Source organism: Saccoglossus kowalevskii, chromosome 5, assembly GCF_978046115.1.
Source record: "Saccoglossus kowalevskii chromosome 5, keSacKowa6.1, whole genome shotgun sequence".
NCBI lineage: Eukaryota > Metazoa > Hemichordata > Enteropneusta > Harrimaniidae > Saccoglossus > Saccoglossus kowalevskii.
Window position 1 is genome coordinate 39791025 of NC_140645.1, and position 26025 is coordinate 39817049.

Consider the following 26025-nt stretch of genomic DNA (forward strand, 5'->3'; position numbering starts at 1 on the left):
TTCAACGACCCATTTTTTACCTAAAATTGAGGTACGGTCAATATATGCACGATAACATTGTGCAGTATACCTATTATGTGCAGATGCATCATAGTACTATGCATTATAGTACATGTAATTCCGTGAGCTATAATGCATCATATTGCCTAAAATCGGTATCGTGATTAACGGTAGGTTGGTGTTATTTATGCAGAAAATGACATAGAATACATAGAAATGCATAGAATACACACCTTCACTCTGGGAGTCGGTCCAAAATAATCCGGCGGGGGGCAATACATAGAACTTGCCTAACGGGGACGTGCCCCTGAAATGGGTCTCGTTTTTTGGATTTTAGGTATAAGTATCGGTCTTATTTCTGGTCAAGATAGGTATAAATATCGGTAATATTTTTCTGATTTGGTACAAATAACCTGAACATTGTGTTAATAATATGCTCTTATGTAAGTGACAGAGGTGTTTCTATGGTCAAAATACATATTTTAATAAATCAATATACAATGCAACTGTTGGCTTACACGTGCTTCTATTGGAGATGCTCTTCTAATAGAGCAAATACGGTAACTGTTTTATTTGAAATAAACAGTGATGACAGAAATATGGGTATAGATTTTGCCACTATCCAGGTATAAAAACGATCACGCTTTTGAGCACATACCCAGCTATGTATCAATTGCCCCCCCCCCCCGGGGGGGGAATAATCATGTCTCGGGAACGCGGCAAAGTCCCCTGGGAAAAGTGCTTATCTAAGCCAAGTACTGGAGTTTTTGTTTCAGTATTCAAGTATAAAGTAAATCAAAACGACACAAAATGCCCGACCTGATTCGACAGTATTTAGACATATACCCAGTGCACATGGATCGTAAACAATATATTAAATAAAAGTATTATGTTGAATCTAACACCTTCACCGGTCTCGAAGGCCAGACCGACTTCTTTAGTGGTTTAAGGTGTCAGGTGTCGACGGATGACAACCGGACTGCCGACGTATCATGTCCAGTTTTGTAACAATATCATGTACCGAGTATTAAATATGAGTGTAAGTATTGATTGGCATTATAAGAAATAAAATTACAATGCATACACGATAAGATATATATGTATATATATATACACACACACACACAAGTCCAAGTTAAAGGGCGTGGCCGTCGCACCGCGCATGTGCGATATTTCACATCATCCAGTGCGCTCTTTCATTGGAAATCGCGCGTAAGAGGATTGACCTGGGCGCAACGTGCACTAATTACCGCCAGCGACTCTTTCAATACCTTGCAATCATCGAAATAATTACATAGATAAATCTTAGTAAAGTCTCAGTTTGTAATCGTTGGTATGCGCAACAGTCGCCACCATTGTACGTATGAGTCCCATATCTCATGCATGCGTGGCGCTTTCACTACCTCCTGAAGACCAGGAAATAGAATTTACAAGCAGTACGACTGTGGTTTGATTTCAACTCAAAGGAATACATCCAAAATATTAAAGCAAATCTGGGTCAGAATTACTTTAGCAATATAGAAATTAGCTATTTTAAGTATAAAATACATAAATTTGAAACTAAATAATGAATATCCAGGAAGGAGGAACAAGAAACATGTAAATAACTGTCGCAATGATGGGACAGAACTAAAAAAAACTTATAAATTGTCTAAACAAGAATTTCATTTTGGAAAGTATTTAAAAGACATTAAAGACTAAAGAAATTACTGTTTATTTTAAAATTGTATCTAAATGATCACAACTTAGAAATTGAACTAGGATGAAGGAGAATATTGATCAAATAAATGGACACGTCTTTAGAAGATCCATCATTGGAGTTAAGAAGCAACACGCAACCACAAAACACTAATAAGGTCAAAGGTAACAATAGCGTCGCTGGTTGTTTTCCGGACGACCATCAACCATACCGCGAAATTCGAGATATTGGCGGTAGCTTATCAGCAAATATGCCACCAATTAAACTACAGCATGTGGTATCCTGTAGCAGCGAAGACCCGGTAAGTTTACCATAATACTTGGAGATGTAGACGTATGCCGTCGAATTCAGAACTGGACAATCCGACAGACAGCATTCTGGACGTTGTTGTGAGTTGTATTATCCCTGTGCACCCATTGACGCTGCAGGTCGACGTCTTTTTTACACCGATGTATGTGCTGAGACAGCGCTTCTTGTGACGACACAACGCATGTGCACCATCTCTCAACACGCACGGTGCTCTGTGTATAGATGCACTTGGAAAACTTTCTGTCAAAGTGTGTGAAACGTACACACAACAATTATTACAGTACAAACAGTTTTGAGCCACATTGAGTTCCATTTCTTCAACTAAATGTGATTAGTTTGTATTATTAACTATTAATGTGACATTTGCCAGTTTGTTGTCTTCTCAATGTCGGATTCTGAGTTGTGTTTGTCAACATCCGGGTCACTACAATACAACACCAACTAACATAATTATTACCTGGCACTGAACGTACAAAAACAGTGTGCCGACTGCCGAGCCTGTGATTTGCTGATCAGTTTTGCCAATTTTGTAACATCAACCTAGATTTTCAAAAACTAATACCATATGATGCTAAAACTTAATGATAATCAAATAAACAGAAATGCTCAAACTTTCAGGAAAAAATAGAAACCACTAGTATTTAATCATTATCCTAATGAAATAGTTATTTTGTAAATTAGGTTGTATTGTTATGTAAATGCATACAATGCTGTCCACTGTTCCTTTGCATTTGAAATATAAAATATAAAAAGCAAAAACTTGCATGTTTTGAAATTTGACATGCCATGGTCAACTTTTGTCCTCTTTTTGTCATCAAAATGTACATTGTTTTTTGTATCACTTAATTTTTTTCTTTTTTTAATTGAATTTTTTTAATTCTTAATTTATCTTTTCATAAATGTTGGCAATGGTAAATTGTGTCCATCAGATCTAAAATCAACAAAGAAATTATAAAAAAAAATTATAAAATAAGGACCAAATATTTTAAGTATAAGTTTTGGCAAATAAAAATGGTGGCATTCTAAGTTAATCATTATACTGTAAGATACTTTATTTAAGCTGGAATTAATTTTCGCTGGAAAGACTTTTTGGGTGTTTTATAATGGAATTTATTCTCACTGAGTTTTGACAAGTTGAATGTAAAATATAGGGAAAAGGTATAATTGCTGGATTTTATTTTCACTGAATCATTCCTTCAGCGAAAATAGCAAAAATAAAGTATTTTACAGTATCTGATGTGTGGCTATAACATACAAACTGTCAGTTCTGTTTACTTCCAGCAGTACACATGAAAAGTCACATCATCAATGCAAAAAATAGCAAATCACTGTAGGATGACTGGGCTTAAAAAAGCTGTAAATATTCATAAAATGTGTGTCCTGGTTACAAGTTACAGTGACCGAGTTTACCTAAGGGTACCATGTTTGCTGCTTTTCCAAACTTCAGTCACATGGCTGAATAGTAGATAAATAAAATAAATTATCACATGATCTTTACTACAAATCTTTTCTTCCATAGAACCACAAAGCTGATAACTTATTAAAGGATGAGACTTACAGAAAATGGAAATGCAAGTCAGCTGGTGAGAAGAATGTGTCAGTTATATTACAAGTAAGATTTCTTTATTTTTAATATTTATTGTGTACAAAATTTCAATAAAATCACAATGCACACAAGTTGCATCTTGTTTTTATCAGAATCTGACATATTAAATTGTAAAGTTAACATCCTTGCCAAGATAGTTTAGTTTTCATCATTATTTGGGGTTTATGGTCGATTGGATGATGAGTAGATTGTCATCTCATAATGAAATTCATAGCTTTGCACTGAGAACCAGTGTGCTCTCTAAGCCAGTTTACTGTGATGCATCTATTTATGCTAATTCACTGGCATGTCATTGATACAATAGAAAATCATTCATTGTGATTGATATAGTGATCTTGAAAAACATCCTACTAAAGTTAGATAATTTGAAATTTCGGTTTTCATGAAATTCACCGTTTACTTGTATTAAGAAAGTGTAAAAGGAAATCAGCAGCCACAACATTTTTGTTTGTGCCTCAAGTATTATTTTCTTCGCAGTAGTCAACAAACTGATTCAACTTGATTTTAGGAGAATTCAATTTGACTCAAGATGCTAGGAAATCAGTTCTAATAATCGGCAAACTTATGAACATGGTGCTTTGTAACTTATTGTTTTGTAAATACTTTATTTTGCTATTTTTTGCATTGATGATGTAACTTTTCATGTGTACTGCTGGAAGTACACAGAACTGACAGTTTGTATGTTATAGCCACACATCAGATACTGTAAAATACTTTATTTTCGCTGAAGAAATAATTCACTGAAAATAAAATTCAGCAAATATATTTTTTCTCCTATATTTTACATTCAACTCGTCAGAATTAAGTGAAAATAAATTCAATACGAAACACCCAAAATACCTTTTCAGAGAAAATTAATTCCAGCTAAAATAAAGTATTTTACAGTAAGTTTGCTGGATTTTATTTTCACTGACTCATTCTTTTAAGCGAAAATTAATTCCAAGCGAAGTATTTTACAGTATTAGATGATGTATACATAATAATTACATTACTTTTTAATTTCAGTTTGAAAAATCCACTCAGATACATTCCATTGATATTGGTAATGATGAGTCAGCATTTGTTGAAGTCTTGGTGGGAAAGTCAACTTTCGCTGGACTCATACCACGATCGTTTTTTTTTTTGAGACGAAGTTTTGCTTCTTCGGACATTGGGGTCATATTCTTTCATTTTGGTCCCTTCCTTCTTTTAATTTCTAATAATAATTCTGATAACAATTTTAGGGAGCACTAATTTTTGAATGTGTCACACACGGTGTACTAATATAGAACGATTGCAGAGACAAGTCGTGAGTGCGTTGTTTCCGTTGCTAAGTAGGCCAACTTATGCAAATTAGGTCAATATTTATTGATTGCGCTCGAAGCCGATTATCCTTAAATCAAAGTGAGCGGTCTGCTGTTATAAACACATACCTAATTTTTTTGTTAAAAATGCTTTTTTTGGAAGTACTGGTTACTATATACATCCTTAAGCAGACTAAATCAGTATATGCTTACTGGAAACACTGAGCACCATTTTATTCTCCATGCTCTGTTTCGACTGGTTAGCCTCGCGATGCTTACCTGCACATAATTACATTACTTTTTAATTTCAGTTTGAAAAATCCACTCAGATACATTCCATTGATATTGGTAATGATGGGTCAGCATTTGTGGAAGTCTTGGTGGGAAAGTCAACGTCTGATGAATTTCAGGTATTATGCTTTCATTTACATGTAAAGTAGAAGTCTACTCAGAAATAAAAATACCTAGAATTCAATCACTTTGCGATATCTTGTATGAGAATGTTGACAACAAACAAGTTTGGCGTAACCAGCCTAAAAATGATATGTTATATTTTAGTAACCTGTGACCATTTGGAATTATTAGGTTTTACTATTGGTTTCTACAGTAAAATCAAAAATTAACATTTCTCTAGTTTTAGCTGACTTTAAGCTAACTGCTACATATTTTAAATTGTCTAGAGTAATTTGCCTAAAAATTACTATACTCTGTGGCGGAGATACTGTAAGACATGTTGAAAAAGCGACATGCAATTTTAGCGAATTGTGGTTAAATGACGTAAGAGCGAAATGTTGATTTATCGAATCTCTCTTGTCATTGTTGATTTCCTGTTTTCACAATACTTGTCTGTTGCCTGCCAAAACAAATGCGCAATTATCACCTCCATAAAAACAAAGAAAAACTGTCAAGTGTAATTAGGAATTATGTTCCGGATTACTGTATACAAATCCCCAAGCCTTGGCCATTTGAATTTATAATAAAGTCATTAGCGACATCTTGAATAAGCAAATCAGTTCTCTCGCTAAATTTGCTAAAAAGACATGCTCGCGAAAAAGATATGTTTTACAGTATTATGCCATAATTTACATAAGGTGAACAATGTCCACTCATATAAAAATGTCACATAAGCAGAGTACCGGTATTCTCCAAATTTGTCTCCAGCTATAAAGAAACTAGGAATAGACATTTCAATATGAAATTGATTTCTAGTATTCCTAGGAGAAATAAATAATGAATATTAAATTTAATTTATTAACAATTTATAATATTTGATTTTTCTAAGGTCATACTGGTGTCATCATCATTTATGAGTCCTGCTGAAAGTAAAAACTGCAATAATGTAAACAGGGTCCGGATATTCGGTTCTGATAAACTCAGCAAAACAGTTTGTAATCAGAATTGGGATCGAGTCAAGATTGTGTGTACACAACCATTTAACAAGGTATGTCTGTTGTATAAGGTAGTTGTGGTTAAAACACTAAAAATCAAACATGTTCTTTTTCATTTCAAGTACACTTTTAAATACAGTATATTTTGTTATACTGTTGTGGAATATATCACATGTAGAAGCATATTTCTAATAATATCTATCTATCTACTAGATCATTAAAATATGCATATTGACCGTATACACACTTCTACTATTTAGGATAGGATAGGATATTTTATTTGGAACGTACACAAAAACAATGTTTGAGTAAAGTCCAATATAAGAAACATAAAGTAACACAACTAATCTAAAATGATTTTAGAATCTGAAATACAAAATTAGCTAAAATACTATAAACATTTGTTTACACTAAAGAAAATCTTGATAAACAATTCTTCATTTGGCAAGATTTGGTAATCAGGTGAATATATAAATAGTGCAGGACAGAGGAATTTTTTCCTGTGTTCTGAAAAACTGTTATGTCTACAGTGGAAAATGTAATGTTTTCATCACCTATGCCATCACACTTGTTAGATACCCTATCTACATACCCTAGAGCACACATTGTATAATATTATCAGCACACACACTTAAATGGTGGTGGTTGTCGTGTATGTAAACATACAATGTATTTTACATGTGCTGTATACCTGTATGAGTCCCATATTGAACGGGTTGTGACAAAACAACCACCACCTTTAAATGTATGTTAAAGGACTTTAGTGGCCTTTCTGTGATGGCGCCCTATTGTCATAAGTTGTCTTACATGATATAGCGTCCTCACAGCCCTAGGTGACAGGTTGACATAACCTTTGTTTATTAATGTATGCATGTCGTCTGTGCACACGTTTTCCAGGCTGTAAATGTTCGTTATCGGTGTCTGTCAATTTTCATTGATAGGTGTGTTCATGATTTGATGATTTATTTGAATTTGTGATGGCAAAATTTAGAAAAAAACTGCTGTGACTTTTTGTCCTTGAGACCAAAGTGAAATATTCTCTGATTAAAGCAGTTTACAAGATATTGTTGTTATTAATATACCTATGTGAGGCTACTTGATAAAATATATTGTATGACTAGGAGAGATTTATTTATTTTATTTATTTATTTATTTATTTATTTATTTATTTATTTATTTATTTATTTATTTATTTATTTATTTATTTATTTATTTATTTATTTATTTATTTATTTAATACAACAACAACAGCCATATAAGGCCAATAACAGTGGTGTGTTAGTAAACACATTTGTTGAATACAACTTACAGTATACATACAAAATTACAATTAGAAAATAATAGACTTAATAAGCTTCTGTTTTAAAGTAGACAATCCCAGATTAAAAATTCCGCAGTTTATGTTTTATTAAAAAAAAGCCTAGACAAACTACTTAAAAACTCATTCCTAGCGACTTCAATGCATCCAATTGGTACAATAATAAGAGACATTTTCCTAAAACTACATGGAATATGTAAACTGAAAAAAGATTATTTACAACAACTGTACAATCCTAAGACACACTGATACATAAAAACCATATCACAATAATCTCTGCGTGCTGCTAACGTGGCTATATTTAAAGTATTGCACATAATTTCATATTGTGTGTCCACGTCCCAGCCAACTTGTTTATATACAAATTTACAAAAATTACGCTGGACTCTTTCAATGAATAATATGCTTTACTCTGATTGGATACATCAACCAATAGACTTTATGCCTAGGCATTTACTGCTACTTTCATTGTACATGTAGGTAGTCCTTATAACATAAATTATTATAATATTATACCAGTGCTTCAGCCTTCTATTACAATAGAATTTTACTGTGTTGTGAAAAGGTTTCCCTTATTTCTCTTGTGCGGCATGAGCTACGTCAGCAACATTGAATGTGTTACAGGTTATTGGCGCCACTTTCAAACGCTTTCCATTGTTTACACTGAAATTACAGCCATATAGAACGAGATGAAATTAGAATCTAAACATCTTTGCAGGCATGAATTCTTAGTTTGATATGAGGTTTTTACTCACTTAAATTACTACAACAGAAAATAAAAGATGTACATGTATAAGTCACAGTGTAAGGATATCATGAGATTTATCATTACCATAAAATATGCACTCTGGCAGTATGGAGTCAGATCAACCTCTGCTACACATCAGTCTATCTGCATGGTCACCGTATTGCCTTTATGAATACTTTACGATATTCTGGTGTTAATGGAGGCATGGATCAATCTTCTTTCCACTTCAGCCATCAATGTGCAGCCACCATTTTGAGACGTACAAAATGTAGGCTGCATTGGTGAAATCTCTATTCGCCCTGGCCAGCACGTCGGCAGCCTGCTCATATAAATCTGAGCGAGTCAACTGAAAGCCTTGATGCGTGTAATTGGTACACAGCTGGGCTCAACGGCAGCGCGTCGTCCGGTTGGGACAGCAGATTCAGAATGTCTGGAAGCACCACTGGTGTTTCGACTAACAATTCCAACAGTAGTGGTAACCAGGCCTTGCTTGGCACTACCAGCATCAAAATGCAGGTACACTCCTGTTGAAGTACCCAGTGAATTAGGGGGAAGGAAGGAAAGGCGTACGCATTCATGTGGCCCACAGGATCGACAAAGCGTCCATGAACCAGGCTCCTGGACTGAGCAGGATTGTCACGTATGTCGGGAGCTTGGCATTCCGGGGTGTTGTGAATAGGTCTAACTTTGGACCATCCTACCGTCGAAACAGTCTGGAGGCTACCCCTTGGGGTATCTGCCACTCCACATTCTGGAAACAGAGTCACCGCAAGAGAGCATCCACTTGACTGTTTCACACCCCTGGAAGGTGGTGTGCAGCTAGCTCCACAATGTATTCCAGGTACCAAAGGATAATTTTCTCCACCAGAACTGACAGCAATGGAGATCTGCGCCCCCTCCTTGTTGATATAGGAGACCATCGCTGTGTTGCCTATGCAAAGCAAGACTGTTGCCTCGAACTATGGGTAGAAAGTATATCAGTGCTAAGTGCATAACTTTCAGTTCGAGTCAATTGATTTGGTGGCCCTGAACCCAATGCAGGGGCCATATTTCTTGGGCTTGTTCGTCCAATAGGTGTCATAGCCGTGGCGAATAGGTCCAGGGGACCCCCTGCCTGAGGTTGGCAATTGTCCACCAGGGCAGGGCATCCTTTGCTTGGTTCGTGAGTTACTCTCCTCTCCAGTTCCCGTAGGGGAACCCGGTGCTGCAACAAAGTGTACACCAGGTGGCTGCGTAATGCAGCTTGGGGAACTACCCTGCAAACTGAGATCATCATTCCGATGATACGCATCAGCTCTCTGAGAGACACAGAGGGAACGTTGACTAGACGTTTGTCTATGCTGCTCAGTGCTAGGCAACGAGTCTGTGATGGTTGTATCAAACCCTGCCTCTGTGTCGACCTCCATGCCCAGAAACCCAAACACTTTGTTAGGTGTGGATGGGACTTTTTTTGATTTACTAGGAAGCCCAACTGGTGTAGTAAATCCTGTGTTAGCCTTACTTGCTCCAGGCCAACAACCCCTTGTTTGGGTTGCGTAGCAACCAGTCGGCTAGATACGGATTGATGTGTACCGACGCCTGGTGCAGCAGCAGCACCACCTGTTTCAACACTCTGGTGAACACGCATAAAGCCATGCATAACCGATGGGGAGCACTCTTATGTCGACTACTTGGCCCAAATGGGCCAGTCGAAGGTGTCGCTGATTCACTGGGTGCATCATTATGTGCAGGGCTTTTGACAGGAAAGGTGGAGATCGCAGTGGAATCTTGTAACTGCGTATCACCACCTGGAGAGTCCAGGGTCGGTTGCACACTGCCTCCAAGCCGTAATACACCGGCGCAATCTGTGTGCAACAGATATTTGGGTTTGGCGGTTCTACATCTGGCTCCGGTATCAAACACCACATCGATCGGGTAATACTGGGTCCAGCGGAAAAGGTTAAGCATGAAATTGCCTCACCCTAGGGACTTAGGCCTCTATTCTGCAGGGGACCAAGATCCGCTCATCAACACCATATGTGTGTTCCCACTATGTCCAGCACTCGGCCACACCAGGAGAGTCATGCAGTCGGTGCTGCTTTGGATCACGCTGTCTGGATCCCGGAAGCGACAGCACTAACAAGAGTGACTGCTTCAGGATCAAGGGTGGGGGTAGTACATCGGATCACTAGGATCGATATTCCCCACATCACCGCCACGACATGGCTCCAAGGGGCTGCTTGAGGTTGCACCCGCCGAATCAGATATCACCTAACCACCCCCCTTCACTTTTCAAAAAAAAGTGAGCAAGGGCGTGTTCGAGACACCTCTGATGGCCAGGACAAAAAAAGACACTGGTCCCAAAATAAGAAAAACTATCCTACCAGCGACTATGTCTACTTCTACAATGGTTCACAGCTTCTTCAGAAAACTCACTCAAAAAACTGGAGACTGAATCACACTGTTTTTGCTACGATGCACACTTGGTGCGGAGACAGACAGAAGTGATCATGTGGCAAGATGGCGTGGGCCTCTTTGCCTCAGTCACGTGTTACGTGACGTGGAAGAAAATCTATGAGGTCATGGGGCTTGCCCTGACATAGATTTCTCTCTCCATCGTTGGCTGAATCACAGATTAATGCCTACAGTTCAAAATAGTCATTTTGACTGACCAGAGTCTATGGTTGGTAATTGAACGTAGTGAATTGACATTGTTCAAAACAGTTTAAGATGATAAAATTATGACATATAGTCTATACAGAGACACGAGTATGAGGGCCGAGGTTTATGCCATGGCTAACTCATTGGCTCTTGCATCAGGTGCTCCCCTCGTTTCTCTCCTTGGACGTGTCTAGGTCTCGCTTTCGGCCTCTGCCCTCATGCAGAACTGTTTCGGCCTCTTTTCCTTTGAAATGCTAGTTACCCCAGAATCTGGTTTGGGTCTAGCGTTCTCGGACAGGCCGACCCCGTCACCCTATCAGCAGTTGTTTTTGTTATTGAAACGACACTGGCAAGAAAAGACACCATTTGTAACTGGTCTTAACTAGGTGGTAGTTGTAAGTAGGAATTATCGTCCCGGGACAACCCTTTATTGTTTCTGTTCTTGCTCAGAAACCCACCACCTCTTGGCATCTGACTTTGTCTACAGTTCAAAATAGTCATTTACAAGGACTAAGCCAATCGCTACAGAAAAGTGAGGTGGTCGGGAGGAACATGGAGTCTATGGTGGGTAATTGAACGTAGTGAATTTAGGCAGAGGGTTTTCAACCCGCCTATTCACTTTTCCGTAGCGATTGGCTTAGTCCTTGTTTAAAGACAAAAAAGAAGTGATCATAAGGCAAGATGGCATCGCCCGCCTTGTCTCGGTCACATGGTTCATGATGTGGAAGAAAATCTATAAGGTCATGGGGCTTCCCCTGACCTAGATTTCTCTCTCTGTCATTGGCTGAATCGCAGATTAATGCCTACAGTTCAAAATAGTCATTTTGACTGACCAGAGTCTATGGTGGGTATGAACTACATATATGTGAATAGGCGGGTTGAAAACCCTCTGCCTAAACTGCTTCTATGTTTTCTAAAAAAAAAATTCTAAACATTTTTTTGAATTTAATCCTAATCTTATGTGCAAAATGAAATATGGATTCCAAACTCGTCATGTGAGCTGACTTTCACTAATCTCTGTATTCTCTACAGCACACAGCCTTTGGTTTGTCATTCATTAAGTTTCACTCGCCTCCACTACCAGGTGAAGAAAAACCACCTGCACAGGTAAGCCACAACTTTAATCACAGTCAATATTAATGCAAATAAAATATAACTCTCTACTCTACAAGACCTAATGCACTACACTACACTATAGTACACTACTTCATACCACACCACACTATGCTACACTACACTACTTCATACCACACCAAACTATGCTACACCACACTACTTCACATTGTAACCCATGTTTTCTTCTATCTATGCCAGGCCACTACAACAACATTGGGAGCTTTCAAAATAAGATCTGACTCACACCACACCACACCAAACTATGCTACACCACACTACTTCATACGATACCCTACTATGCTACACCACACTACTTCATACCACACCAAACTATGCTACACCACACTACTTCATACGATACCCTACTATGCTACACCACACTACTTCATACCAGTTACCACTCCAAACTATGCTACACTACCCTACTTCATATCACACAAAACTATGCTACACCACACTACTTTATACCACCCCAAACTATGCTACACCACACTACTTCATACCACTCCAAACTATGCTACACTACCCTACTTTATACCACACCAAACTATGCTACACCACCCTCCTTCATATCACACCAAACTATGCTACACTACACTACTTCATACCACACCAAACTATGCTATACTACCCTACTTCATGCCACACCAAACTATGCTACACTACCCTACTTCATACCACACCAAACTATGCTACACCACCCTCCTTCATATCACACCAAACTATGCTACACCACACTAATTCATACCACACCAAACTATGCTATACCACACTAATTCATACCACACCAAACTATGCTACACAACACTACTATGCTACACAACACTACCCAACTTCATACCACACCAAACTATGCTACACTACCCTACTCCATACCACACCAAACTATGCTACACCACACTACTTCATACCACACCAACCTATGCTACACCACACTACTTCATACCACACCAAACTATGCTATACCACACTACTTCATACCACACCAAACTATGCTATACCACACTACTTCATACCACACCAAACTATGCTATACCACACTAATTCATACCACACCAAACTATGCTACACCACACTACTTCATACCACACCAAACTATGCTACACCACACTACTTCATACCACAGCAAACTATGCTACACCACACTACTTCATACCACACCAAACTATGCTACACCACACTACTTCATACCACACCAAACTATGCTATACTACACTACTTCATACCACAGCAAACTATGCTACACCACACTACTTCATACCACACCAAACTATGCTATACTACCCTACTTCATACCACACCAAACTATGCTACACTACACTACTTCATACCACACCAAACTATGCTACACTACACTACTTCATACCACACCAAACTATGCTACACTACCCTACTTCATACCACACCAAACTATGCTACACTACACTATTTTATACCACACCAAACTATGCTACACTACCCTACTTCATACCACACCAAACTATGCTACACTACCCTACTTCTTACCACACCAAACTATGCTACACCACACTACTTCATACCACCCAAACTATGCTACACCACACTACTTCATACCACACCAAACTATGCTACACTACACTACTTCATACCACACCAAACTATGCTATACTACACTACCCTACTTCTTACCACACCAAACTATAGTACACCATCCTACTTCATACCACACCAAACTATAGTACACCATCCTACTTCATACCACACCAAACTATGCTACACCACACGGCTTCATACCACACCAAACTATGCTACACCACACGACTTCATACCACACCAAACTATGCTACACTACACTACTTCATACGATACCCCACTGTGCTACACCACACTACTTCATACCACACCAAACTATAGTACACCAACCTACTTCATACCACACCACACTATGCTTCACCACACTACTTCATACCACACCAAACTATGCTACACCACACTACTTCATACGATACCCTACTATGCTACACCACACTACTTCATACCACACCAAACTATGCTACACCACACTACTTCATACGATACCCTACTATGCTACACCACACTACTTCATACCACTCCAAACTATGCTACACTACCCTACTTCATATCACACAAAACTATGCTACACCACACTACTTTATACCACCCCAAACTATGCTACACCACACTACTTCATACCACTCCAAACTATGCTACACTACCCTACTTCATACCACACAAAACTATGCTTCACCACACTACTTTATACCACCCCAAACTATGCTACAACACACTACTTCATACGACACAAAACTATGCTATACCACACTAATTCATACCACACCAAACTATGCTATACCACACTAATTCATACCACACCAAACTATGCTACATTACACTTCTTCATACCACCCCAAACTATGCCACACCACACTACTTCATACCACTCCAAACTATGCTACACCACACTACTTCACATTGCAGTGTAGTGCAGTGCTTCATTAAACTACAGTGCACTACTCTGCACTGTGCCACAAGTTAAATGTAACCCATGTTTTCTTCTATCTATGCCAGGCCACTACAACAACATTGGGAGCTTTCAAAATAAGATCTGACTCTCCACAAAAAATCACACCAGGGTTGTTTTTTAAAACTGCAAAGGAGAAAAAGGAGACTGAACCTATTAAAGGTAAGAGCGGTGTCTAAACCAATTTGCGAAAAATCTATTGTTCAGGAGAAAGTGTTCAATATATAGTATCCATTGAATTCTCATTGAAACATGAAAAGCATATGTGCATTACACCACAAATTGATTCAGTTTGGCAGCTAACATAAGCCGCATGCAACATTTTGTTTGGTTTACTGTTACAGTGTTTGGGAGGTCATCAAAGGTATAAACTATATATTTTGATGAGTGCAACTTTTTAGAGTAATCAACATCAGTAATCATCAGTTACACCGTCTCTGACCATCCTTAAGTCAATGTGTGTTATGTCTAGACACTACTTTATTCATCTCCACCAGTCAAGGTTCATTAATCAGGTGATCACCTCTCCATTATACCTTGCCAGAATTGCCACTGTAAACCTGTATTCACTGTGGATGAAACCAAACAAAATTGTGCATGTTCCAGTGTGTTTCCATGGTAAATGGATCACATTGAACATGTTGTGATGCATTTCCGGGAAATGGGATACGAAGTCGCATGTTTTTGTCAGGAGGGCAAAATCTATTGGTTTAAATTTGAAATTGATAGATCCTGCTTTTTAGCATGTCCAATCAAAGACAATTTAACCAAATTCACATTCAGCTTTTCCTTTTTAGAATTCTTTAATAAGATTGGATGTCAATAGCTTATTTAACAATGCAAAATTATAACACGGTGAACAAATATTTATTGTTAAGATTCTGTTTGGGCATTTCGAAGTAGAAGGATCTTTTCATAACATCACATTGTCTGCCAGATAGATTTTACAAAGGCAGACAGTTATCATGAAATCGTGTTGTCATTACACTCTGAAACTAATAACTCTTTAATAATTTTCTTAGATGCAGCAGCTGTCCGAGCAGCACCAACTGTTGCAGCAAGCACAGAAACTACTGCTTCATCAACTTGTAAATCACCATTACCTTCAACACAGGTTAGTATTGGTCTCCATGGCAACCTGCCTATAATGACCACTCAGGCAGTCCCAAGGCATAACATATGAGCAATCTGTGTATAAAAGACAACCAATCAACAATCCAACCTTCACATACCACCTGTTTATAAAGACAATTTTAATGAAGGTGGCCACTATACACAGATTTTAAGTATACTGTATTTTCACTGCCTGGCAACCTTAACCGGTGAAAACTTTAGTCGAAAACTGTACTTTAGGCTAGTTGTTACCCCCACATGTACAATGTAAATAAATTTGCTTGTTCAGGATTGTCTCATAGTTGAGTTTGTGCTGTTTTCTCAACTTAAGCTGACCGGTATTCCACAGCAGTTAGCGCATAGCCCATAGAAATACATGGTACAGTGGCACACATCTTAGCAACATAGAACATTCTGTGACGTAGCTCTATCTCTGAGAATACCAGTAGTAAATTAAAAGTAAGTATCTCATCATGCATCAAATGACCTTTTTATTGGCACTGATCTTGCTTCATCCACTCATGAACCATATCATCTGATTTTTTCAGAGTAAAAGAAAACTCTCGCAAGATGAAGTGAAGCCATCCATGAGTAAAAAGAGATCTATCACACCACCCAAAGAAAGAAAACCTGAAGTAAAAGCACCTCCTTTGAAGAAAACTAAATGTAAGTTATTTACAAACTTTCTCTCTTTGGGTAGTTAGCCATGATAACAGTGCTAGAATTCAGGCAAGATTAGAATCTTTGTTATATTTAGGAATTAAAATAGATTATTACTGTAGAATACTTTATTTTCACTTGGAATTTATTTTCGCTGAAGGGATGATTCTGTGAAAATAAAATCCAGCGAATATACTTTTTTTCCTATATTTCACATTAAACTCATCAAAAAACGGTGAAAATAAATTCCATACAAAACGCCCAAAAAGCTTTTTCAGCGAAAATTAATTCCAGCGAAAATAAAGTATTCCAGAGCATTTCATTTTCTTCTCTGCTTTTACCATGATCTGCTATTTTTTGTACATACCTTCAGCTGACTGTTCATCACTCAGTAGTATAATTTCAAGTCAGTCTGCTTTTTTAGATTGCATACTTGAGATGGTTCTAGCATTTCCAACCAAAGTAATATCAAACAAAACAGTTTTGTATTTGTGCAAGATTTGAGTGTTAAATCTTGCTCTATATATAGAAGAACTGTGAGCCTAATTGCTGATTTCAGGAAAAAGTCGGCATCTAAGGACAATGTTGCATTGTTTGTTTATTTGTAGCGGAGCCTACTAAAGCATCAACTGGGAAAGAGTTTTCCCAATTAATGAAAGGTGTAGTGTTTGCACTGAGCGGTTTCCAGAATCCAAAACGAGGAAATATACGAGATAAAGCACTAGACATGGGAGCCAAATACAAATCAGACTGGTGTAATGAGTGTACACATCTCATGTAAGTAAACATATACACTGTAGGTCTGCATTGCTTGAATAACAGTGTGTGGCATATGTGGCTTTCAGATGTTACTTTAAAGTTGCATTTTTAGATCGTAAAATCCTTAAACCGACTATATGGGTTCGTGTAAACGATATATGTACTTACGGTGATGCGCGAATGACGAGAAATTAGCCCAAGGAAATGAAATGGGTGGGCCACTCAATAACAGTAACCCGAGCAAGCGTTCTCAGCGATACAGTTCAAATGGGATTGCTTAAACGAGTGTTGCGGACTCCCTAGACTGTTGACAATTGGCATTCATATCAATACTCGCGGACACCCGGATATAACCGGAAATGCTCGGTAACTCTCGTTTGCCGGTACGTTTTGTTTGCACTTGAACGTTACAGCCCGATTTCTCGCCATTCGCGCATCACAGCCCGATTTCACGCCATTCGCGCATTGCCGTAAGTGCATATATCGCTTACACGAACCCATTATAGTCTGTTAACAGATTTTACCATCTAAAAATACAAGTTTAAGTGGCTTTCCCATGTTACTTTAGTAGCTTTCATGAAACTACCATATTTATCCGGGTATAAGCCCAGGGTCCTGAACATGGAAAATTGCCAAAAAGAAGGGGTAGGCATTTGCCAGGAGATCCCCGGCAAAAAACCCGAAAATTTACAACACGCAGATCGAACTGCGGCAGGGAATAGAACAGCAAATGAAAACATGCAACGGAAATAACTGAACAATATGCAACACTAGAAGTAAAAAAAACAAAAATAATGTATTGCTTATAATGTGACAAATAGACCAGAAATAATAAAAATCGACAGTGAGGAATCATTTGAATTAGGATTTTCCCGCCGACAAACACGCCCAATACACGTGAACTCAAAATGAATTAAAATGTCAGGGGTTAAACTGCGTAAAATGATTTCCGGACTCGACAAATTCTGAATCAATCTTCATACAAGATCAATAATAATTTACAAATTTATACAGTAAAAATTCATAGCTGTTTGAAAAAACTTCTCAGATCTTTATTTGTACGTTCATTGCCATCTTCGTCAAACTTAAAACCCTCAAATGTCCAAGTCGACGTCACTGTAGCCGACAAACAAAATCCCTACAACTTATTCCTGAAGTTCGTCGATACCGTCCCACACAATTTGGACTTAGCACTTTTAATCCACGGATTTCGCAGTCTGTCAGCCTGGCACTTTTCATTCATGTCTAATCATAATAAAGAGACAAGAAAAATGGGGTCGTTCTGCTGCGATGGCACACGATGCTTTTGTTTACAGTCTAGCAATCATCTTTGACCTTTATGCATCTGCTTTACTGATTGGCTAAGAATGACATCACTACTAGTATTTCATCATAAAAGTCAAATCGTGACATTGCTTTCTTAACAGACTCGACGCTTATTCATCACGGTGAAAGTTATCATTCAGCAAATTCTGGCGGTTGGAATGTCTCACTATATGGATATCGCGGTGTACTTGAAATAGGAAGTTTTTTTTTATCCAACGACAGAAGAATAGTTTTCACGACAGAAATGCAATAGCGGTGATAAAAGATGCTATTTTGCGTTCACCCCTTGTTTTACGCAATTAACATTTTTTATAAGTATCACGACAGACTTCAAGAAAGTCAACTGTTAATACAACCACAGTCAACAAATAGAAAATAGTTTTTTTGTTTCTTGTTTTATGTAGAAAAAGACCCCCTGGGCGTGTGCCTGGATATGACCTCAACTTCTTTATTGTGTCAAAAGTGGGGGGTGGGCGTTTGTCCAGGCATGGGCTTTTACCCGGATAAGTACGGTAATGTAATTGTAACTGATGTAGTTTTAATTTTACAAAAGACAACTGGAATAATGGCAAATTATGGAGCACCTCACTACAAAATGGTCCATGAGTTCTCATTGGTAGCTGATTTCAGTGGAAATTATATAACATTGTCCATATGTTAATATGAATTTTTATTAGTTGTTGATCTCTCTAGCTAACAGTTCAGAAAATAAGATCTCATTGGTTGCTCATGAGTCTTTTTTATAAGTAATAGGATGCATGTTATGTTTGGATTTCAATATCACTATCTACATCTAATTTAATCAGTTTTACCTTGTTAGAGAAAAAAATCATTCATTTCTGTACAAATTACCAAATATTAATATGATTTTTTTTATAGATGTGCATTTGCTAATACTCCAAAATATAACCAGGTGAAGAAAAAGGGAGGAAAGATAGTATCTGAAAAGTGGATTTTTGACTGCTACAAGAGGAAAATGCGGTTGCCATGGAAAAGGTATGAACTAAATATATCGCTGCATATAGTACTTTAGTATTCTTGAAGGCTCCTTCCACTAATTTACCTTGTATTCATATTCCTGCCAGTCATTTTTATGAACCTTGTGAGAGGATATATACAAAGAAATACATTGAATGAGAATGCAAGGCTTGTCTGAATAGGCGATTTTCGGTTCAACTGTGAGATCTCGCAAGTTGCATGAAAGATGCGTGGTGAACGCCTGTCGCAAAAATCGAGCGATTTGATTTTCAACTCAAATTTATTTATTTTGTATCTCACATCGATCTTGACAGGGGATATTGAGTCTGAATAACTCTTACTTCATCAAAATTGACCATCATCAAATGTGTACATCACATTATTAAGCATAGAAATATCCCCAAAATACTTACACGTTTATTGAATCCCACACAATGTTTGTAGCCACTACAACACTATGACCTTTGTTTGTCCTGTTTTTACGTTCGATTTCACGCATAATGCAGGAACTCGCAGTGAACGGAAAATGGTCTATTGTGTGTCACATTGTTTTCATGTTGTGCATCCCAATCAGCAGGCCAATATTAGTCACTCATGCTTTTTGTTTGAAAGGCTAATTATAAATTAATTTTATAAATGCCTCCAATACTCTCAGCACGTGATGGTTCTTTCTAAGCTTTATTTGAATTAACAAATATTTTTGTCATTTTTGGTAAAAATGTCATTTTCAAATTCTGCTTAAAAACTGGCAACTTTATTGCTTTGATACTTGGTATGTAGGTACTCTGATTTTTAACCAAATGTTAACAATTGTGGTTGCCATGGCAACAATCTTATAAATTACCATAGTTGTGATTTGACAAAAAAACATTGTGGGAACTATGGCTAATATCTCATTCTATAGAATATTATAAACATTTAAGGAAGACAATCTACTAAGACAGTGAAGCTATTTCAACTTTGAGATTCCCATCTATTTTGGCTATTGAGATTTTCAGCAGACGTTTATGTTAAACCCATGACTCTTTGTTACCAGAAGTTCACTTTTCACTGAGGGAGAAAGACCTGTTTTTGATGATGTCAGTCTTTATCCAGTGATATAGGAGTTGATTGGACTGTAATAATATTAATAAAATTGTCACAAATGTTTCGTTTAGAAGTTGTGCTGATTAAAATGGAGATGATTGTCGTTCTATGCATGCACAAGAGATGGTTCTCTATAAAAAAGATGGCGACTTTGAGTGATGCACAGCGAGTACAAGAAAAAAATATCAACACAAATCTCACACATGCATGGCATGACTACCCCTCTCCTTATAGTGTTGCACCACATTCTAATTCCAATTATCTCTTGTTACCATAGTTACAGAATAGGAGATGCTTCTAGTGATGAAGAGAGCGAGGAAGAATCGGAAGAGATGGATGATGAGGAGGAGGATGATTGGGTGCCAACGCCAAAGAAAACAACACCAAAAAAAGTGCAGAAAAAAACAACACCAAAACAAAAACCTGTTACCGCTCAAAAAAAAGAAAATACCCCAAAAAAATTATCACCAAAAGCAGCACCAAAACCAGGTAGAATGAATAAAATTTATTTGATCTTTTTGTATAACATTTATTATTATAAATTTAGCACCAACAACAAAATTTACCATAAAAAACTGTATCAGCACACATCCAAAAACTTATTACACTTGAATTTTTTCTTATGTTGGGTAAACTGTTCTTGACATCATATTCAAACACTTTTACTTTGTTTACAAAGAAGCAGAAGCACTTGAGTGAAATAGAAACCTGTCACTGAATTCACAACCTTTTTCGTTAGCTTGAGAAAATGCCTTAATTTATTTATTATTAATTAATTGACAGATAATGATGATGAGATGTATGGTGGCTCAACTGACGAGGATGAGAAAAAATCACCAATCAAGAAGAGGAGAGTATCATCTTCCTCATCAGGTAGTGACACAGAAGATGAAATTGAAAGGTAATTGGGAAGTATAAGGGACAACATCATAAGTTTAATGTAGGATAAAAAACTTAATTCCTTTTAGTTTTTTCCCAAACCCCTCTACCCCCACTCAAACTTAATTAATAAATATAGATCATGGCGTTCTGGGCATGCTCTAGGTCCATGCTCTGAAATTGACCACATTTGACGCACATATTTACACTCGTACCAAACCATTTTCTGTTATTTTTGTCCATGATTTTATAGAAAAAAAAACGAACTACAAATACTGAATTAAAAAATAAAATCGTTTTTGTAGTATGAAAACTTTTTGATGTCAAAATCCCCCACCCCCACCCCCCAAACTAAAGCCAATAAGTTTTTTTATCCAACATCGATCTTTTGACGTCTTCCCTAAGTGTTATTATTTTGGGGATAACCTTATAATTGGACATTTTGTTGTTGCTTCTATCCATAACTTACCGGTAAACTTAGGAAGAAATAACAAACATGAAAATCATATTACGTAATCCAATTAATCCTGTCCATTTAGTGATGTGAGAATATTTCTGCCACATTCTGCAATGTACCGACTAGATTCAAACCATTTACCATCTGATGAGTTCTTATTTTTGGCCTACAGTCAATATTATTTTTTTAACAATTTCTGCTAAATTATGATTCTTTGAGCATCTTCAGATGCTGACATCATCTATTGCTTTCTGGTTACATATATCACATGACTATATTAAGCCAATCACTGCTCACTTGTACATACCATGACATGATTCCTATGTTCACAGGATAAAACAACAAGAAAAGAGAAAATCCAAAGAAGAAAATAATGATGACTTAGGTGGGTCCACGGATGAAGATATGGACGTGAATGAACAAAAGAATGGCACAGACATCCCTGATTTGCCTGATTTTTTTAAGCGTATGCATTTCTTTTTCTATGGAACATTTTCTGCACAGGAAAGAAGAGTGTTGAATAGATACATCATGGCATATGATGGGTATGTATAATTATCCAAGGTTGTATCAACTTATGATTGATATTAATGATGACATGACAAGTACACACTTAGGTCGGTAGCATTCTTTTGACTCAAATTGACTTAAGTACACTACCGTAGTTGTCACAGTATAAACCCCTGCTCGAGTATAAATTTACCAAATTTTACAAGTCACCATGGGGTGTAACATTCTCAAGTTAATTTGGACAATGCTAGTTGATGAAGGCACTCTAGTATCGTACATATGACGATTTGTTTATGAATAAATTAACATAAATTATCACTCTGGAGAAGTTTGAACTTTTATCCGTTTATAAGCCTCCCCCCATTTTTCGTTAATTTGCTGTTTTCCTGGAGGGATTTATACTCGAACAACTACGGTAAAGTTTTTGTATAATAAAATAAAATGTGACATACTTGGGGGCTCTGTTCTGGTTTACAGTAGATCACAGATAATGAATTTAATAAATAGAAGTGAAAATTTATTCTTTCACGGACTCACTCATTTGTATTTAGTATTTTCAAGAAATGTTTGTCATCTCGTAATTTACTTGACTCCTAATAAGATCTTAATTTGCATAACAGTTGCATTCCCTGTTTTTCTAAATCCTTGGTACAACATATTGTATAGAGGACGGGGATTGCGTTAGCCCCAATATTAGAAAGGGACTAAGTACAATAAGAAGTCCCATTTGTACATAGTTGCAGCTCATTTTTTTCATTATGACTCACTACACAATCACTGATAGAAGAATAACGTTCTCATATTTATTACATGCACAGCGCTGTAGAAGAATATATGACAGATAAAGTACAATATGTTCTGACACATTCTGAGTGGGATGACAACTTTGATCAGGTTAGACATCATCAATATAAGTTTTGTTTTAATTGTGTTATGTTTTACTACATGTATGGTAGGTATGTAATTTAACAATTTCAGAGGCTGGGAAGGGGCATTTTACACATACCGTATTTATTCTATTAGTGGTGCATGCACTTACATAAATTACAGAGGTGTTTCTATATGGTCAATTTATGTAATATTTTAATGATTCAATATACAACAAATACGTTTTGGGGTTTCAGGCATTTTTATTTGAAATTTGCTCCTGATAAAGTAACCACTTATTTTGACCATGTTATGTTAGTGAATGCACTACTAATAAAATAAAAACAGTAGTGTTCATTGTACATGTACTCATGTAGGTACTTTTTTGTAGTTTATGGTTTAAGAATTATGATCAAAATATTTTCTCAAAGATGCGTGTAATATTAAAATTGTTAGTCAAAATTTAACAAAAAACTGCAAAATGTGAATTTGAATAATTTACATAATCATGTATTCAAAGTTTGTGAAATTAAACTAAATTAAATCAGGATGTTTATTGCGACATTCTATCGTTATTAGTCCCTGTTCGTTTCATGTTCGGTATGTCTGTATGTGAGCCTGGACAAATAAAATTCAGTACAAAAAATGCATGAATACCATAGCCTGTTTGGAATTTACTGGTAATACATCTACCGGTAATTTCTGTTGATACTAGATCAGCCAATTATTCACTCTAAATTATTAAATTTGGTGTTAGTGCAACTTACTTAGTTTCTGGCATGAATAACATTTCCCCTAATTCTAACGGGGACTATGTCATTAACAATTAAACAAATAAACTAGCAGGATTACTTATCCCTCTTTTTTAGGGTCCATGATTCTGCATTTTTAACACCTATTTGTTTTATATTCCAGGCGTTATCAGATAACACTACATTAGCATTTATACGTCCCAAATGGATCTATGCGTGTTATGATAAACAGAAAATAGTGCCATATCAACCATATGTAGTCGTTCCAAAATGATGTAACCATATCAACTGTGTTGGATGGCGAGAGTGAAAGTGGTTCTTTTGTGATCTTTATATGCTTTATATGACATTTTTCTTCACTTTCTCAATGAACTGATTTCATTATCTGCTAATGACACTGTGCATGTTGACTGCTGGGGGGGGGGGGGGGGGCTGGTCTGCAAGAAAATAATAAAATTGTATTTTTGACTGTAATATTTGACTTGAGGCTCAAACATATGTTCTAGCCCCTGATTCCCTTATTTTGTTTATAAAATGTCAATTTCATTTTATCAAATTATAAATTGCATAACTACAGTAAGATGTTTTTCTAGATCAATATATAATTCTCTATTGCGTCAATGAGTCACCAGGCAATTAGCATAATTAGTTATGTCACAGCAAATCTTTGTGCCTCAGTTTGTGCATATTATGGGCTTAGAGGGCACACTGATGTTCGTTTACATGTACCACAGAATTAAAATGATAATCAGTGGATATGTTATTATCCAAAAATGTCTTCAAAAATTGAGATGAGGAAGAATCACAAACACAACAAAAAAGGTTTTGTCATATTTGTCATGTTTTAATTTACTTTGTAGGATTTGATAGTGAAAACGTTTTGAAATATTGAAAAAAGTTTTGTATGTATATTTTTTTAACTGAATAATGGTCAAAGGTAAAAAATCCAAAGGTAAAATTGATACAAATTGTTGTATAATAATTTTAGACTTGTCATACTTTTCAATATTGCTACGTGATCTAACAATAAAACAAAAGATAAGCTGCTCTTCACAGTATGAGGGCAGTATACTGATAACATTAATATTGTGATACAGTCAATTTAATCTGAGCATGACCTTTTCTTGCAAGGCCAGGAATAGCACATACTTCAAATGAAAAATTGGTAGCAAAATAAAACAGAAAACTTCTGAACAGTATTTATATTTTGGTATACTTTATGGACCAGTTCATAGAGGGTATAAATATGTTGAACAATGACAGATACTTTGCGCTCTGTCTGCAGTTTGTATTGGTTTGCTTATTTTCACATTTTTTTGTACAACTTTAGATTAAAATTTAAATTAAGAATGCATTGGTTAGAATTTGTTCTTTTATTATGTCAACTAATAGTGTAACTGATTATTCATCAGTATCTCGATGTAAGTCTATCTATTTTTCATCGGATATTTCTTGAAAAGTGATATTATGATTATGAAAACGATATGCATACGATGATATAATTGCTATATTGAAATTATATCCATTTCTTGTTAGGGTATTTATTACGAGTCATGCACATGGGCAAAGATTCGAAAAACAATTATTTTTTCACGTCAATGTAGCATTGCAAGAAATTAGCGGTTGCAGCAGCACATAAATATGAATTGCTGACAAGTTTGCATTCATAACTACAGTATCCAAACATATACTATTTATATCTGCATTTCCTGTCATTGTCATTTCATACTAGTATGAATCAGCATATGTTCTCATAAATTTACCACGAATACATGATTTCGGCTGGGTCCGAGCGTTCAGACAGCAAATCTCTGCCCAAAACATCTATCAGGACCGAGATCAAGTAAGCGAATAAACGGCAAGGTAAAGACTATGTCTAATTATAGTAAATACGTACTGCGTGCGTGACTTGAACCGGCGCTCGCGTACGGCACCTAATCGCCTAGCTTCACGCCACTACACGTCTTCCCCTCGGCCACCGGGCATCCCCAAAAAAGGATGCTTAATAACCGAGCTTATTACGTGCAG

General features: G+C 36.7%; 1 protein-coding gene across 1 annotated transcript; it reads left to right on the forward strand.

Moving 5' to 3' along the window:
- The first annotated feature begins 1848 nt into the window (after nucleotides 1-1848).
- Nucleotides 1849-25351, forward strand: LOC100366568 (DNA repair protein XRCC1-like). Its single transcript, XM_085499409.1, has 15 exons — nucleotides 1849-2000; nucleotides 3528-3620; nucleotides 5209-5307; nucleotides 6180-6338; nucleotides 12024-12098; nucleotides 14658-14772; nucleotides 15633-15724; nucleotides 16272-16389; nucleotides 16992-17160; nucleotides 19348-19464; nucleotides 20810-21021; nucleotides 21316-21433; nucleotides 22201-22413; nucleotides 23197-23272; nucleotides 24161-25351. The coding sequence occupies exons 1-15, from the start codon at nucleotides 1950-1952 to the stop codon at nucleotides 24269-24271; spliced, it is 1818 nt and encodes a 605-aa protein (XP_085355535.1). The 5' UTR covers nucleotides 1849-1949; the 3' UTR covers nucleotides 24272-25351.
- Nucleotides 25352-26025: the final 674 nt, after the last annotated feature.

Excerpts from the sequence above, each read along its gene's own strand:
- LOC100366568 (XM_085499409.1), top strand. The coding sequence starts at position 1,950 with ATGCCACCAATTAAACTACAGCATGTGGTATCCTGTAGCAGCGAAGAC. Across the intron at positions 3,621-5,208 it reads ATGTGTCAGTTATATTACAA|TTTGAAAAATCCACTCAGAT; the intron begins GTAAGATTTCTT and ends TTTTAATTTCAG. Across the intron at positions 6,339-12,023 it reads GTACACAACCATTTAACAAG|CACACAGCCTTTGGTTTGTC; the intron begins GTATGTCTGTTG and ends TATTCTCTACAG.